At 38.9% G+C, this 16,142-nt stretch overlaps 1 protein-coding gene across 2 annotated transcripts in view; it reads left to right on the forward strand.

Moving 5' to 3' along the window:
• The window catches only part of anapc1 (anaphase promoting complex subunit 1), a 55,836-nt gene that overhangs the window by 15,718 nt on the left and 23,976 nt on the right, over nt 1-16,142 (forward strand). For both annotated transcript variants that reach the window (XM_062430514.1, XM_062430513.1), the window contains exons 18-33: nt 427-482; nt 1,014-1,145; nt 1,235-1,309; nt 2,606-2,728; nt 3,358-3,527; nt 5,094-5,185; nt 5,850-5,998; nt 8,137-8,215; nt 8,867-8,903; nt 9,241-9,314; nt 9,720-9,898; nt 10,642-10,728; nt 10,937-11,076; nt 11,395-11,513; nt 12,017-12,147; nt 12,463-12,603. In XM_062430514.1, coding sequence (XP_062286498.1) covers nt 427-482; nt 1,014-1,145; nt 1,235-1,309; nt 2,606-2,728; nt 3,358-3,527; nt 5,094-5,185; nt 5,850-5,998; nt 8,137-8,215; nt 8,867-8,903; nt 9,241-9,314; nt 9,720-9,898; nt 10,642-10,728; nt 10,937-11,076; nt 11,395-11,513; nt 12,017-12,147; nt 12,463-12,603 — 1,784 coding nt within the window. The remainder of the gene's footprint in view (nt 1-426; nt 483-1,013; nt 1,146-1,234; nt 1,310-2,605; nt 2,729-3,357; nt 3,528-5,093; nt 5,186-5,849; nt 5,999-8,136; nt 8,216-8,866; nt 8,904-9,240; nt 9,315-9,719; nt 9,899-10,641; nt 10,729-10,936; nt 11,077-11,394; nt 11,514-12,016; nt 12,148-12,462; nt 12,604-16,142) is intronic.

A 16,142-nucleotide genomic window follows, 5' to 3' on the forward strand; every position in this document is an offset into this window, starting at 1 on the left:
CTCTGGATGTCCAATTAAGACATCCTGGTGACGTTGATTAGGAATCTGTCTGGTCAGAGTTGTTAGGGGACACAGGAACACTAATTACTGTTTAGAGGCTGCTTTAGAGGGTTAAAGCTGAATATTATCATGAGAAGGGTAGGATCACGAAATATACATTAAAAACATTTAAATATTCATATTCATATTACAATGTATGAAATATGAGTTTAAACTTTTCCATTTCTAAGTTTATAGTGAAAATATAAGTGTAGTAACATAGGCTCTCATCCAGAATTCATGCATTTGCTAGAAATGACTTTGCCATTATCAGTTTCCAGAGAAGCCATCTATGTTGCTAAACAATGTTCTTTCTAATATTTCTCAAAATGTCTCTTTATTCACTTTATTTTCTGCCTTTTCCTTTTTGTCTCTGATATCTTTCAGTGAGGAAGTGTCTTCAGGCGATTCGTTTCATCCTGCCCAAAGAATCTGCCATGAAGGTTTGTGGAAGTGACGGTGGATTTGGATTAACTCCAGAAAAACACTGAAAAAAGAAACCATGTTATTAAAACCTTAAAACTTGACACTGGCTTACCGGGCCAAACCTCAGGGTTCATCGAACACCTTTTTCAGACATGACATTATTCATTAGTTAATAATGCCATTCCAGTTAAGGTGCTTTATGGGTAACTGTTGGTGCAGAACTGGGCACACTGGTGTGTTTTAAGTATTCATGAACTCTGATGGAGTGATTATTTCAGTGTACGATGTAGTGAGAGACTCTACACTCAGAGAACCAACACTACAACAAAACTGGACAAATCTGTCTTTCTTTAATTCAGAATGATATTTATCTCCCTATACATTATTGTTATCCAAACATAAATCTAAATCAAAATAAATGTTGGTAATTCGGTGATAATTCAGAATATGGAATTAATTGTGGTTACAGTACAATTTTTAAAACAAATATTTCAAGGTTTTTCCAGCTAGTAGTGAATATATGATCTTATAATCATGTAATTATGCAGGTTTTGGTGAAGTGGTATAATATCTACAACGCCCCTGGTGGTCCCAGTGCCCATGCAGAGTGGAACTTGTTTGTAACCTGTTTTATGTCGCTGATGGGTTACAACACCGACCGCCTGACCTGGACACGAAATGTGAGCCTGCTATAGAAGTGTTTTTCTACTCTTATTTTAACTTTGAACACTAGGTTATGTGTCCTGACCTTGCTCTGTGTCCTTTCCAGCTGCATTTTGAAGTGCCTCTCTCTCCAGTGATTGCTGCCAAGAAGGCTCGTCCTTCTGACGGAGGCTCTGATGAGGTGATCTGTCGTGATGTTTGTTTCACAATTGGAACCATTCTGCATTTTTCTTTCCTAGTTTAGGACACGCTGTAGGCTTTCACAGTCTCTGAAGAATATCACATTTGTGTGCAGCATTTAATTTGGAGCAAACTCAATAAGAAGGAATGCTTTATAATGACAGTGGGCGTCAAAGATGATAGAAACGCAAACCTAAAACAGCTTTTGGAAAGCATTTTGAAAAGTAATTAGATTTGAATACTGATTTCCACACCAGGAAAACATTCCTAAAATTTCCTTCATTCCTCATTGTTGATTCTTCATTATCTCAGCTACTTTATCTAGGTGCTCTTAAGGTCATAAAAATGAAAGCAATTATTTATAATGGCATAAAAATAAGGTTACCAAGACCTTAAATAGTGATATAAAAATATATAAGATTTTGGGAGAATCCTGGAAATCATTTAACTTGTCACCAGTATATGTGGCCCAGTTTGGAAGAAGTATTAATGCCAGCAACACATTTTGTGGTTGGAGGAGTTCCCTAAGATAAGACATTTAATATAGCTATTCATGAGAAAAATATAAAGTTTGTTCAAGCACTGACACAGATGTTGCTGTCCTGTCCGCATGGTGAGGGAAACCAGTCAGAGAAACCATTTGGCTTTCATAATTCACCACTTTGTAAGAAAAAATCACCAAAAATGGTCATCCTAACAGTCATGGAAGGCCCAGAGCTGTAGACAAACCCTATTTAACCCGGTGGAGAGTTTCCACGTATGTCCTTAAATAAGCCTGTGACGCAACGGAGAAAATGACCAGTCCTATAGTCCCAAACAAACTTTTTAAAGATATTCCCGAATTTAAGTGTAGGGTTAAATAATCTATGTTTGTGTAACATTTCTATCAAATGTCAATCAGCTAGAGGCTCAGTATGTGCTTTGCTAGTTGTTCAGTGTGTGTGTGTTTGTGTGTTTGACCTGAGGATCTACATGAGTCAGATTAAACTCAAACATGGTGTTGACCCTGTCCTCCTGTCACCTGTGCGTGTAAATGTGTGAGGGAAAGTTAAATGTCTCCATTAGAAACCTGATATCAGAATTATTCTACATGAACGGTTGATTTTGCAGCCGAAATGAATACACAAAATAGACCTGAATGTATAATCTAAACAATATTGCAGCTTTTCTTGGATATCATTTTACTGTATATATTTATTAATTGAATTTAAATGTAGTTATGTGTCCTATATCCAAAACACCAATAGGTCAGAGACTCTTTCTTACTAGCTTTTATGTCTATCCCCTCTCTCTGTAGGACTGGGATTATTTGCTGGGGTCTCATTACCACCGTCAGATGAATTCCCAGTCGGTCTGTGGTCCAGTGGACTCCAGTGGCTCCAACACAAGTGTCACCACAGATCTAGAGGGCCTGTCCTCTGTATGTATATCTGGTGGATCCATACGTGTACACAGTTTCAATGCAGTTGTATATACTTTGTAAGATCTTGATGGAATAGATATTTACTACAGATTAGGTCAATACTATTATTTAACCTCCAAATTATGATTTTGCAGAAATAAATCATAAATCTTTTTTATAGATTTATGGGATTTGTGGCCAAAAAGGAAATCGGAACTGCAGGAAATTATACAATAATGCTTATTAAATATTTTTGAATGCTTTTCATTCATAGTAATTTGTTTATGTGATTGTAGAACAGTAGTTCTTTCTTTGAGCGGAAAAAAACACCCACACTGGTTATCTGATCTTCTGCTAAAAACTAAATTCAGACAACTGTAATAGAGTTTGTCTCCTATTTATTTAAATATTAATTCAAAGGCTTTTCAAGCTTTTCCATGAGCATAAATCTCAGTGAAAACCTTTAGTGTAGTGTTGTCATGTTAGTCATCTTGATTGTGTTGTTGAATATATTTTCAATTAAGCTTACTGCAGTACAGTAGAATAACAATATCTCTTCTCTTTTAGCTATTCTGTATGCCGCTCTTTGTCTTTTGCATTTGCTATTTTATAGTTTCTTCTCTTCTTTTTATGTCTTGTTATTCTAGGCATCTTCACCGTCCTGTCCAATTCTGAAGTTGGACAGTTCAGCTCCTCTCTTCCCACACATTCCCGCTCTTTTCTATGTTCTCCATCTGCTCTATCAGGAGCTGCAGCTGGATGAGCTTCAGAGAGGGAGAGCCTCATCTCTGGTCTGTCTGCTGCAGCAGCTGGCCAGGTAATCACCCGTGTGTGTGTGTGTGTGTGTGTGTGTGTGTGTGTGTGTGTGTGTGTGTGTGTGTGTGTGTGTGTGTGTGTGTGTGTGTGTGTGTGTGTGTGTGTGTGTGTGTGTGTGTGTGTGTGTGTGTGTGTGTGTGTGTGTGTGTGTGGTTTGAATATTTTTGTCACACTACAGGAAAACTAAATGGTATGTGGCCGGCCAGGTGAGTAGATTGTGTTCTTACTATTTACTGTATTTTATGAATTGATATGATGCTCACATAGAACTGAAGGAACGTGAAATGGCAGAAAAAGCTGTTACTTTATTACAGAAACATCACAAAACGGAGAAGAGAGTGTGCCGTGTTTATCAGAACATACAAAACCTGTTCCACTTTTCCACCAACTACATTTAACCATCATAAGACACCTCATTGTTTTCAGTGAAAGCTCGTGTGTGTAATCAGCGCTCTTGTGTACAGAGAAATAAACTTCAACAGGTTGTCAAGTGACCACTGTGATTGGTGATAATGACAATAATAGAAAAAGGTGGAGTGGGAGAGTGAAGCGCTCTTCAGATTAATTGGTCTGTGTTGGTTTTATTTTATGTGGGCTGTTGAGAAGTGTGGTGCAAATGTTTACATTATTTTTGCTTTATCAGGCTAACTGGTGATTACTACAATTATCATCCAAAAGTATTTTTATTAGACATTGTTCAGGAGTGATTCCATTTTTTAAAATCATTTTGTAATTATAATAAATAATAGTTTTCATAATTTCATTTTGGATGTTTTCTGGATGTTACAAATCCATACATGTAATTAATATACCTTAATTATCACATACAGATATTTTGGATACAGCATAGTATACAATAAATCAGATTCTTTTTTTTTCTTTTTTTTGGATAATAATTTTATAATTAGGTGATTATATCTGTACTTAGTACTGCAACAAATATAAATGTTTTGCTTTTATTGGAAAAGTTATAGTAATGTTTATGCTATAATTTATTATCTTATAAATATCATCTTTAACATACATCCACATAAGTTATTGCATATCTTTGCTAACTGTATGCTCATTAACTCTTTCACAGTGTATAACACACGCATGCCCACAAACGCACAGCTGAAAATTGTGTGGGTGTGAGCAGTTGGTACAGGGATTAAAAACTATTGATTGTCTGATGTTAAGCAGAATGCTAATGACTCACAGCTGTTGAGCGAGTATGTGTTTAATTACTGCTCTAAAAACAAGTTAAATGCCACATAGGCTCTCTGAGAATGTGGAGCCATTTTAACTTGGTGATAAAACAATTTTGAAACTTTGCCGTCACGGCTCGTGGTAATCTTCATTTCCTTCACTGTGGTGGAGTTAAAAGAAGAAAAGTCCATCCTCAGACCCTCTAACACTGTGGAAATCTTCACTGTTATATAAAAAGACTGGTGATTTACTTTTATTCTGCCCTAATCAGCCTTTTCAAATGTCTCTTACAGTGGTGTTATGTACATGTACGTTGAGTCATTCCTATACAGAAATATTGAGATATATATACATCATAATTATCTTGTTTTGTTTGCAGAGACCTGCAGTTGGAAGAGTATGTGGATCTGTACTGGAGAGACTACCCTTCATTAATTAGTGGCTTCACTGAGAGCTGCCTCATAGACCAGGGTACGGCCCATTTAATGTTCTAATAATGGTATCAAACCAGGAAACAGACTAGACATGTAGTGGAGCAGACAGGGTCGGATGGGCTGCTGCTGATAAAGGCCGCCTCTATGGTCCATTTTGTTCCTTGTATATAAGAGCAAAATATCACCTTACATAAGAAATCCTTTATGATAACCCTGCAGTATCTTTGTGAAGCTCATAATTGTTCGGTTGTTGACAACACTGTTCCAAGTGTTTTATTAAGGTTGTCAAACAAGTTCCATTTGTGTCCGCTGTTCCTCTTTGTCAAATGTAGATGTTAGGAAAAAATTGATTTAATTGAATAGGAATTTATAGATGTTTATGGTACTTTGGCCACCTATGTAGCTAATTGGTATTAACTAGTGTAGCTTGCGGGGGAAATAACATAAAGCTAGCATGAAACTGCTATGAACTGCTCGTAAGTACACTACCACTACCACACACTTATGGCTTAATTACACAAAGTAAATCTTCAAAAGTGATAATTAAGTGAATTTAGCATCGCTGATAGTCTCAGTGAAATCTGAACACTAAGAGTTGTCTCACTATGAGATCATATTTATTGCAGGGCTATTTTCTTTGATAGTTATTTAAAAATGACATTTACTTTACTTCCCTGTTTCACCTCTCCTCTCCTCCTCAGCTCTGATTGATAAGATGCAGCGTCCATCCTTCCTGCGAGCAGAGCCTCCCTGTGTGTTCAGCTGGCTCAGTAGCTGTCTGAGAGGGCAGGAGATCCCACCTTTCCCCTGCCTGCCCAACATCTGTTGGAGGACCAGGCTGCTGGTTCTGGTATGAACAACAATACTTTTTAAAGGATAAAGTATACAAGTGTTTGTTCTATCTTTATTTTACTTTTATTTACCCAGATTACTAGTAACAGGTATTCACCACTTCATATATAAAGAGTTTCTATTTCAACCCTTTAAATGTGCAATATGCATCCTGTGATTAAAACTTGTTTTTTTTGGTATTTTACTTTTATAAAGGCAGACAGATATCATGGTTACAGATCAAGTGGGAGCACATTCAACAAATCTCCCCAGCTGCAATTGATGGGACGTTGCAAATACGTAGTGTTTGTCTTTGACAACAAGACCACGAGTTTGGTTGTTTTTAAAGTGTATTGTGACAAACCAGTCTAGACTCTGTATAGACTAGAGTTTGCTTTTGCGTTGAATCCGCTCCGCGAAAACATAGTTGTTTACTATTTGAACACAGGAGGACTAAAATAGAAAGAGACCTCGAGACTTTCTAGCTGCTAGAATAATAATACGCAGCCATACTTTCATGGTCCCTAAATAGCATTAGCATATACAGTAGTGATAATTAATCAGCAGTTTATTTTAGATGTATTTCTCTGGCTTGTGTATAGTGATGATGGTACAGGGTAGTGAAGACTTGAATTTTGCTTTGTTTTTAACTTGATTTTTCCACCTCCTCAGAGGCTTTCTGATAAATAAGTGTGTGTGAGTGACTGAGAGAGACACTGAGGGAGACACTGAGGGAGACACTGAGGGTAACGAGTTCAGCTTTGATTGAGACGCAGTCAGATAATCTATTTGTGCAGCATGTCTGTGATTCCTTTTCTGTACATAAAGAGCAATTACGCCATGGTATAGACGGAGATCTGTACATGCATGTGTATGTGGCGCTGATGGAATCGGCCTTCGCTTATCGAGGAAGGAACGTCACTTGAAAACAAGTCTTGTGTCCAGTTGCCATTGTTTCCCCCGGAGGATGACGGAAGTGATGACGGCAATGAGACAGACAGACAGACCGACAGACTAAGAGAACCAGAAGTCTTTGTTTCACTTTGTTTATTCTATTTGAATCACCGAACAATTCAGAAATGCTGGCAGGAAATGTAGAGGTCTGGTCCAGGTTAACACATTTTATAGATGGCTAGAAATGACCTTGATGAAGCTTAGATTCCATTAAAGACACCAAGAGATATACACATTTGATCAGATTTGGGCTCAAACATGTACAGATGTGTTTGAGAAGTTGATATAGTTTGAGTAAAGGACGTGAAAAGAAAGTGAAATCCTATTACTGCCAATCAGAACAGAGTGGGCTCATAGGAAGGGGGTCCTTAAAGAGACAGGGGCTAAAATGATCTGTTTTAGACTGGGCCAAGAGTTTTTTGAACTGTAAAGGATGCAAGTTATTACAGTATATCTTCAGAATATAAATACAAATGTGGAAATGTGCACATTATGCCCTTTTTAGGATTTGAAGTACCAAATATAGTATTTAGTCTGTTGCCACTTTTTTTTGCCTGTAGATGGTGTAATTTGGGCTGAAACTGCAGATCCACAACTGTTGACACTGCAGCTGGATGATATTAACTTGGCTGAAGTGGCACTGTGAAGGAAGTCTAGACAGACTGACGAGGGATACAAACAGACAAGCCCTCATGTGAGGCTACAGTCTGTGTTTGCATGTACAGTATGATGTAAACACATACTAGCTTCAGCCTTTGTTTTAGTCGTCATACAGTTTCTCTTAACACTCTTGTGGTTCATATTGTTGTGGATGAAATGTCTGCCAGAATCTGCAGCAGGAATGCTATTATGGTAGAAATGGTTATTGGGCTGTACTTCTGGTTCCTCTCTATAATTCTAAAATGTCTCGAGTTAAATAAACTGTGTCTCACTCAGTCCGCCAGACATTTCGAACGTGGAAATAATGGAAATAATGGAAATATATCAACCAATGGAAGACAAACATACAAAATCATAAGAAACTATGGTCAAATATGTGACATTTAACAAACATTTTTGGGCATATTTAGAAAATATGAACATGGACATTTTAATGTAATTCCAAAAAATACTTTTAGGAAAATAGATGTAACTTTCATGTTATGAAGTATAGTAAAAATGATGCAAATTCTGCTTTTTCCTCTTCTGTATTTATCTTTTCAGAGTTACGCTCTCTACATCATTGGAGATGAAAATGCCACTTCTACAGATGTCTCAAAGTACCTGGTCAAACTCTCCGCGGGTATGTGTGTATTTTTAGTTTGTTTTTGTGACCAGCTTTAAAGATTATATTACTGCTGGACTGTGTGTTTCTGACTGAGTCCTTTGACTGTATTTGTGCGTGTGTGCATGTGAACATTTATTGACATCCAGCCCTTATTACCTGCCAGTCCTGTAGTTCCCTGCTTCAGGGCCCAGTGACATATAAGAGAAAAGCAAGTGACGCAGGTTTGCATGTCACCTGATTTCCTCTATTTGTTTTTGCTTCGACAAAAACAACCCAATACAGTGCTGAGGTGACAGCAGTCGCTGCAGGTATTTGATCAGCCACTAACACAGAATTGGACATTGACTTTGTAGGCGGTGTGAGAGCATCCATCTCTGTGTTGGCATTTTTCAGTGGCCAAACAAAACCGAACAACAGCAGATGTCATCCCACATGAATGCATCCCTCCTCTCATCAGGAACAAAATGTCATCTTGATTTAACACCTCCTTTTAGTGCCCATTCTTTTAATTAGTGTAGGTTTGAAAAAGGCTGGAATAAAGCACAGTTTCCTTCAAGAGGTGTGAACATCTGACAAGCATGATTTAGGATCACACAAATAGGAGAACAAATTAATGAACCCATTGCCCTCCGTTTTTAATCTCTCCGTTATCCTTTCCTTTCTCAGGCCAAAAGTCTCATGTCAGTGAGCCGCACTACAGAAGGTAATTCAGCTCACAGCAATGACATTTCTTTCAGCCTGATTGTGAAAAAAATGTGATCAGCTACAGTGTGAGGATTAGCTATGTATAATACTGAATGTTTTTGAAGATTATTGTAAATGAGAAGCCTAGCGTTTATTTGTGTGCGTGTATTGCACATCGTTTTAAAAAGCATGCAAATATGAAATAGAATATGTTTTTAAGCCACTATTATTATACAAGTAAAGATAATTTTGAAATGGAATAGCACATTTATTTAAGAACAAAATGTGTATTTCAATTGCTAATGTTTCTTTCTATTGTTTTTTTAAATTACTAATTTTTTGTTTATTTTCTTTAGACAGAGCAGTGTGAAGGCTAAGGTTTCCGGTGAGAGTCTGGCTGAGCAGCTGGTTGTCTGGCTCACCTCAGAAGGTAAGACAAACAGATCTGGGTTTTTTTTTTTTTTTTTTTTGCTGTTATATACACAGAGGAAGTCGTGCTGAGGCCATATCCTCTTTTTCGGTACCACACTTGAATGCAGATTTACACACCTGTCTAGTGAAGCTACAGTCTGAGCTTCCATCCATGTCTGGGCACGTTTTAGTATCAAGTAAATGCATCATGAGACAGTTTTCAATGTTTCAATTATTTGACAGTTATTTGATAACGTGTGTAAAAGATAAGTTAACAACATATCGAGACTGCTGATTGTCTACCTTTTATGTTGTGTTTGGTCTCTAATGTGAAGTTCAACCTGTCTTCTCTGCCTTTAATGAGGTCGCAGCTTCTTGTTTGACCAGAGGAAAAAAAACCATCCCTCTCCTTTCACTGGTTTAGGTTTCACTCTGAAGGACCTGGAGTCAGTCCCGTTTGGTGTTGCTCTGCCCCTCAGAGAGGCCATCTACCGTTGCCGAGAACAGCCGTGTTCTGATTGGTCAGAGGAGGTCTGCCTGCTGATTGGACGACAGGACTTGACCAAACAAGCCCACAAGATGACCCTTGCCAAGAGTAAAGCTGTGAGTGTATAATAAGTCAACACTTAAAGCCTGTTAATAACAGTGAGACCAGGGTACACACACTGTTTCTTCTCAGCTGTCTTTAAAATTGTGTTGTGTTGCTGTTTCTCGGCACCATTGTAAATGAGGATTCCTCCTCAATGGTCTTTGGAGGTAAAATAAGGGTTTATAAATAAAATGCTGTGAATCTTTTGTTAATGTGGCCAATGTGCATAAGCACGCAGGATTCATATGCGAAGAGTTTCAATCCAAAGCTTTTCCCTTAAAAATGTTTTAGGTCATTAAATTTGCAAGCACAAAATATTAATTACGAATTCAACAAATCCCCCACAACATCTGTAAGAGCTTGTGGATCTTTTTCCCTACACTCTTCTGTTTTTGCATAAAATAATCCAATTCAGAGCCAATGTGACAAGCACAGGTAAAACAAAATCTTAAACTGCGGTCTTTGGAGATGCTTTATAGATAATTTTTACTTGCTACATTAATATGCATGTACAAGTCACAGGGCAAAAACTTTTTTTGGAAAGTAAGTGCCCATAGGACCTTTAATTATAACAGTGGTAGCTGTAGTAGTCTTTTTTCCTCCATACAGTGAATATGCTTATTTGGAAAATATCTTAAACCAATACAATTATTGAGATAAAACTTCTTAATAATTAAATTAAATTGATGCTGATTTCCATTCATGTGTTGACAATGCGACTATAAGTGTCTGAATGTTTGTGTTTGTGTGTCTCCAGTCTGTAGGCTCAGGTCTGTCACTGGAGCCTCCTGCGACTACAGAAGCAGATGAGGAGGAAGATGGGATGTCCGACATAATCCAGGAGGTACGAGACTACCTACTTTACATTACTGGCCAGTGTTCACTCCAAAGATGATCTTTTCTAACCTGCTTGTTGTTGATACGTGAATGTTTGATATTACAAAAAATGTGAGCTGTTTAAGGTACAAAACCACCAAAGGTACTCAAAGGTACGTCAACAGGAGTTGCAGAGAGACATTTGGATATTCATGCCCTGTCTCTCTACTCTCCAGGTCACAGGACTGATCTGGAGTCAGGATCTTAGGGTCCAGGAGGTCAGGAGGCTCCTGCAGAGCTCCAGGCCTGTGCGGGTCAGTGTTGTTCATCTACCGGAGGTTTCTGACCATGAATACATAGAGGAGAAAGAAAACAAGTGAGTATAACTTTGAAGAGTATGTGTGTCCTAAATGTCATAATATAGATGCTCAGAGACGGCAAAAGACATATGCAGTTTATTTGTCTGTCCTCTGTTGCCTTTCCTTGAGGTTTTTGTCTCTTCTTTGAACCAAACATTTTCATTGCTCACTTTTTTTTAAAGCTTTCTGAGCTATTTTTTAACATTGACACATCTTTGGATGCTGGCTGCAAGCAAAGATGGTAGCTCTCCAGTCAATTATAAATTGAACATTTTTTGTGTTTTTATTAGTTTAATTTCCTGCTCTCTCTCTTTTTGTCCATATTTTCTCCCCAGACTCCTGCAGTTGTGTCAGAGGACCATGGCTCTCCCAGTTGGCAGAGGCCTCTTCACTCTCTTCTCCTATCACCCTGTACCAACAGAACCTTTACCTGTTCCAAAGCTCAACTTGACAGGTATTCTTCTTAGTCTTTTTTTTTTTTTTTTAAATTCTAATATATTTTTGTTGTGTGCATCTTTCTGTCATGTGTTTGTTGAGTGTATGTGTTACTGCTGTGTGTAAGGAGGGCAGCAAAGTAAGAATTTCATTGCATTATCTGAACCTCTCTGTTTTTACTATGCATCTACTTTTCTTAATGTGGTAATGCTGAAATATTCACATTCTCACCCACACGTATGCCTCACTCCATATGCGTGGGCCATTAAATTTATATTGTTTATTCATTTTACAATTTGATATCTTCCCAGGAATACAACCTCAATGTACTGCAATATTAAACTACTAATGTTGAAAAATGTTCATAAGCTGCTGCAATGTGTTGAGGTTTTAGTCTCTGCTCTAGAAGAAACTCAGGCATTCTTTATGTTGATGTTATCGTAATTATGTTTGTTTTATCAGAAAAATCTTGATGGTAAAGCTTTTTAAAAATCAGTTTGTGTTTTTATATTTCTGCCCCAGGTCGCGGCTCTCCTAGGAACACCATGGTAGATCTGAACAGCGGGAACATCGATGTTCCTCCCAACATGACCAGCTGGCCCAGCTTCCATAATGGTGTAGCAGCTGGACTTAAAATAGCTCCTGCTTCACAGGTCGGTCACAGCTTTTTACTACCTGCTATTTTTGCATACCTACAGCTGGTGATTAACTTGCCTCTGCAGGCTTCCCTGCTGGATTTCAATTTGCTGTGGATACTCATAATCCTCATAATAAACCCAAATCTTTTGGTTACACTATCAGGCTGAAATTTCCACTTGTATACAATAAAAGTTGTCATTTATGATCCCTTAAAAGGTTTTAAAATGTATTCATAGAAATTATATTGCCAGTTTTTGCATTATAAACTTTCTCACTCTTCTGCAGTAAACAAAAAATCTTGTGCAAATAAACGTGACTTTCTTTTTAAGGTGGACTCAGCCTGGATAGCCTACAACAAGCCAAAGAGTCCAGAGCTGGCCAATGAGTATGCAGGCTTCCTTATGGCCCTGGGCCTGAATGGACACCTCACCAAACTAGCCACGCTCAACATACACGACTACCTCACTAAGGTACACACAAGCACATGCACATAAAAGCATACATGTGCAGGAATTATGGCATTGTTTATTCCCATGCTTCCCATGCTTATTCCCACACTGCTCTGTGTCTTTAAGTTTCAAAATGCACATTTAAAGGACCAGTGTGTAGGATTTAGTAGCATTAACAGTGAGGTTGCAAATTGCAACCAACTGAATACCTTTCCCACTCCCCTTCCAAGCGTGTGGGAGAACTTGCAGTGTTTGTGAAACTCATGAAACACGCAACTAGCCAGTGTTTGGTTTGTCCATTCTGGACTACTGTAAAAACATTTCAACATGGCAGCCTAACCCGCTCCATGATTGACCCACTATGATTCTTATTTTCATGGGATTATTAGGGCTGTGGCAGTAAGGGTTTTTTTCTACTGTGGTGAAAAAGCAATGTAGTGTGGTTTGTAATGTGGTTTGGCGGTTTACTGCCCCTGCCCCCCCTGTGCTTGTACATCAGCTTCCACAGGTAGCTCTGTGCTTCCTCCTGTTTCCTCCTTTAAGTGTGTACCCCTGTGCGGTCATTCTCATGTGGGTGATGCTAAGGTCTTGTGCCTTGGTGCGCGAAGCAAGCTGAGGCAACGCAGATTGGCCAATGTATCATATAGCCTCCTACATCTCTACTGTATATCACACTGTATATAATGTATATATAATAACAATAATAATTAAAACTGCAAGCAGTGTCGAAGGGCCCTCGCACCCCCCAGTTTACCCCCCCCCAACTGTAACGCCGTACGTGCACGTCGGTGCGTGCGGCAGTCGCAGGGCTGTCAAAAGTGGCATCTAGATGTCTTTGCTCCTCTGCCTTTAAGTGAACATTGTGTGACGGGGTTAATGTCTCCACTAGATGGCAAACTAAGAGCACAAATGAGTGTGGGTGACTTCTCAGCACAAAGGAATGTGGGTGAAGGGCCAAAAAATCATCAAGATTGAGCATTTTTACCTGGATGGCTGACTTCCTGTTGGACTTAGGCTATGGGTCCAAGAGGCTTTTATGTGCGTCTGGCCATGATACATGCGTTTCCCAAATTTTGTTTGTCTACGTCAATCTGAGTCGAGGGGCTTGAATTTCTAAATTTTCTAGGGGGCGCTATTAATCCATTTTTGCGTCGGAAATTTCTGCGATCCTTAAGATATCAAATTTTTCGCCGGATCGGACATGATTGCAAGTTTTGGTGAGTTTTGGGGCATGTTTAGGCTGTCAAAAAGGCGTAAAACTATAATAATAAGAAAAATCATCCAGATTGAACATTTTAGCCTGGATGGCCGACTTCCTGTTGGACTTAGGGTATGGGTCCAAGAGGCTTTTTTGTGCATCTGGACATAATACATAGGCCTTGTCGATTTCATTTCTCTATGTCAATGTGGAAGGCGGGGCTTAGACTTTGAAATCTTCCAGGGGGCGCTGTGGAGTCATCTTCTCACTTAAAAATCCCAAACTTTGTAAGTAGTCAATATGTGTGACTGTTGACGTATGTGTACAATTTGGTGAGTGTAGGAGTTTGTGAAAATGTACAAAATGGATAAAGGCATTAGGGGGCGCTATCGAGCTGTTGTGCCACGTCCAGGGGCAGTTATGGTCTCAAATTAAAGTGCTCCTGAGTGTGAGCCTATGTGTGCAATTTGGTGATTCTGTGAAGACGGGAAAGTCCTCTAAACGCAGTGGGAAAAATGGAAAATTGACGCAGTAAAATGCACAATAACCGACTTCCTGTTAGAGCGAAATTTTTGAAAAAATTAATTTGGGGGTTTACCCATGAGTGCTATGAGTCCTGTAAATTTCACGAAGATCAGACACATTTTTTGGTCACATGACCTGCTGTTAGGGGGCGCTATGGAGACCCCTTGCCACACCCACCCCCAATGATGTTGAAATTGAAACGGCGTCACCAGGTGTGACATTTCACGCGCTGCATGTATAAACATCCGACAATGTATTGAGGAGTTATAAGGAGTTGTTTGTTTATACAAACAAACGACGGCCACGCCCACCTGGTATAACGTAGGTAAAATCTGTCGTCAAGTTTACATCATCAAGGTCTGAGGATGATACAGTTCGAATCTGAAGTCTGTGGAGTCAAAACTGCAGGAGGAGTTTGTTAAAGTACGAGGCCTGGAAATGGGGAAAATGGCGGCAAAAATGCACCTGTGATCCAAGATGGCCGACTTCCTGTTGGACTTAGGGTATGGGTCCAAGAGGCTTTTTTTGTGCGTCTGGTCATGATATATATGAATCCTAAATTTCGTTCATGTACGTGCATGTAGAAGGCGGGGCTTCAACTTTTAATGATCTAGGGGGCGCTGTAGAGTCATTTTGGCACTTAAAAGGTTGCGGTTATACCAAAAAATAATATTCGTGAGTCTTGAGGAGTGTGTCCAATTTGGTGAGTTTTAGAGTTTGTCAGTACATCCTAAGTGGGAAAAGGCATTAGGGGGCGCTACTGAGCTGTTGGGGCAAAATGTTGGGCAAATGTGGTATCAGATGAAAGAGCTCATGATTTGAAACCTACGTGGCAGGTTTCATGATTCTGTGAACATCATAAAGTCCTCAAAGTGGTGTTCGAAAAATGAAAATCGGTGCACGCAACGCTGTGTGGGCGACTTCCTGTTTGGTAAAAAAATTCCACAAAATTAATTTCCCCATGATCCGATGAGAGCTATGACATATTTAAATGTCATGCCAATCCGAGAGGTTTTGTGGTCACATTACCCGACGTGTGGGGGCGCTAGCGAGTCCCCTTACCGCGCTTGCGTCCAATCACATTGAATTAAATTTTCACCAGATGTGACGTGTGTGCAGAATTTCATGAGTTTTCATGTATGTTCAGGCCGCCAAAAATGCGATTCATTTGGCGTCACTTGAATCATAATAATAAGAATCTTTGCAAAAGCAATAGGTCCCTCACTGACTGGTCAGTGCTCGGGCCCTAATAATTATTAATTAATTATTTATAGAGTGCTTTTAACAATACTCAAAGACGCTTCATAGAATCAAAGACAATTAAAACAATAAAACCATACAAAATAAATGAAAAAAACAATCAATAAAAGCAATGCAGAGATGAAGAAACTAAATAAAAAAACAAAACAAAAGAAAAACATCAAACATTAAAAGCAGATTTGAAGAGCCGAGTCTTGAGGAGAGATTTGAATTTGATGAGGTCAGTACAGTCACAGAGGAATTTGGGGAGTGAGTTCCAGAGAGTGGTGGCGGCAACTGAGAAGGCATTTTTACCAAAAATGTTGTTAATGAGCTCAACCCTGCAGTAGACATCACATGACTGCAGTATTATGGTATTTCTGCTAATGCTGTTCCTTTATATGCCACTAAATCTTACACACTGCACCTTTTAATTTACAACCCTATGTACATGGCCACACACATGTTGGTTTTAATGATTACTTTTCTACTTTAAGTCTCAGTTTACAGTAGACAGTAGCCTAAATTACTGTTTCTTACTACTACACACATACAAAAAATACACACACACACACACAAACACACACACACACACACA

This window comes from Scomber scombrus, chromosome 12 (genome assembly GCF_963691925.1).
Source record: "Scomber scombrus chromosome 12, fScoSco1.1, whole genome shotgun sequence".
Taxonomy (NCBI): Eukaryota; Metazoa; Chordata; class Actinopteri; order Scombriformes; family Scombridae; genus Scomber; species Scomber scombrus.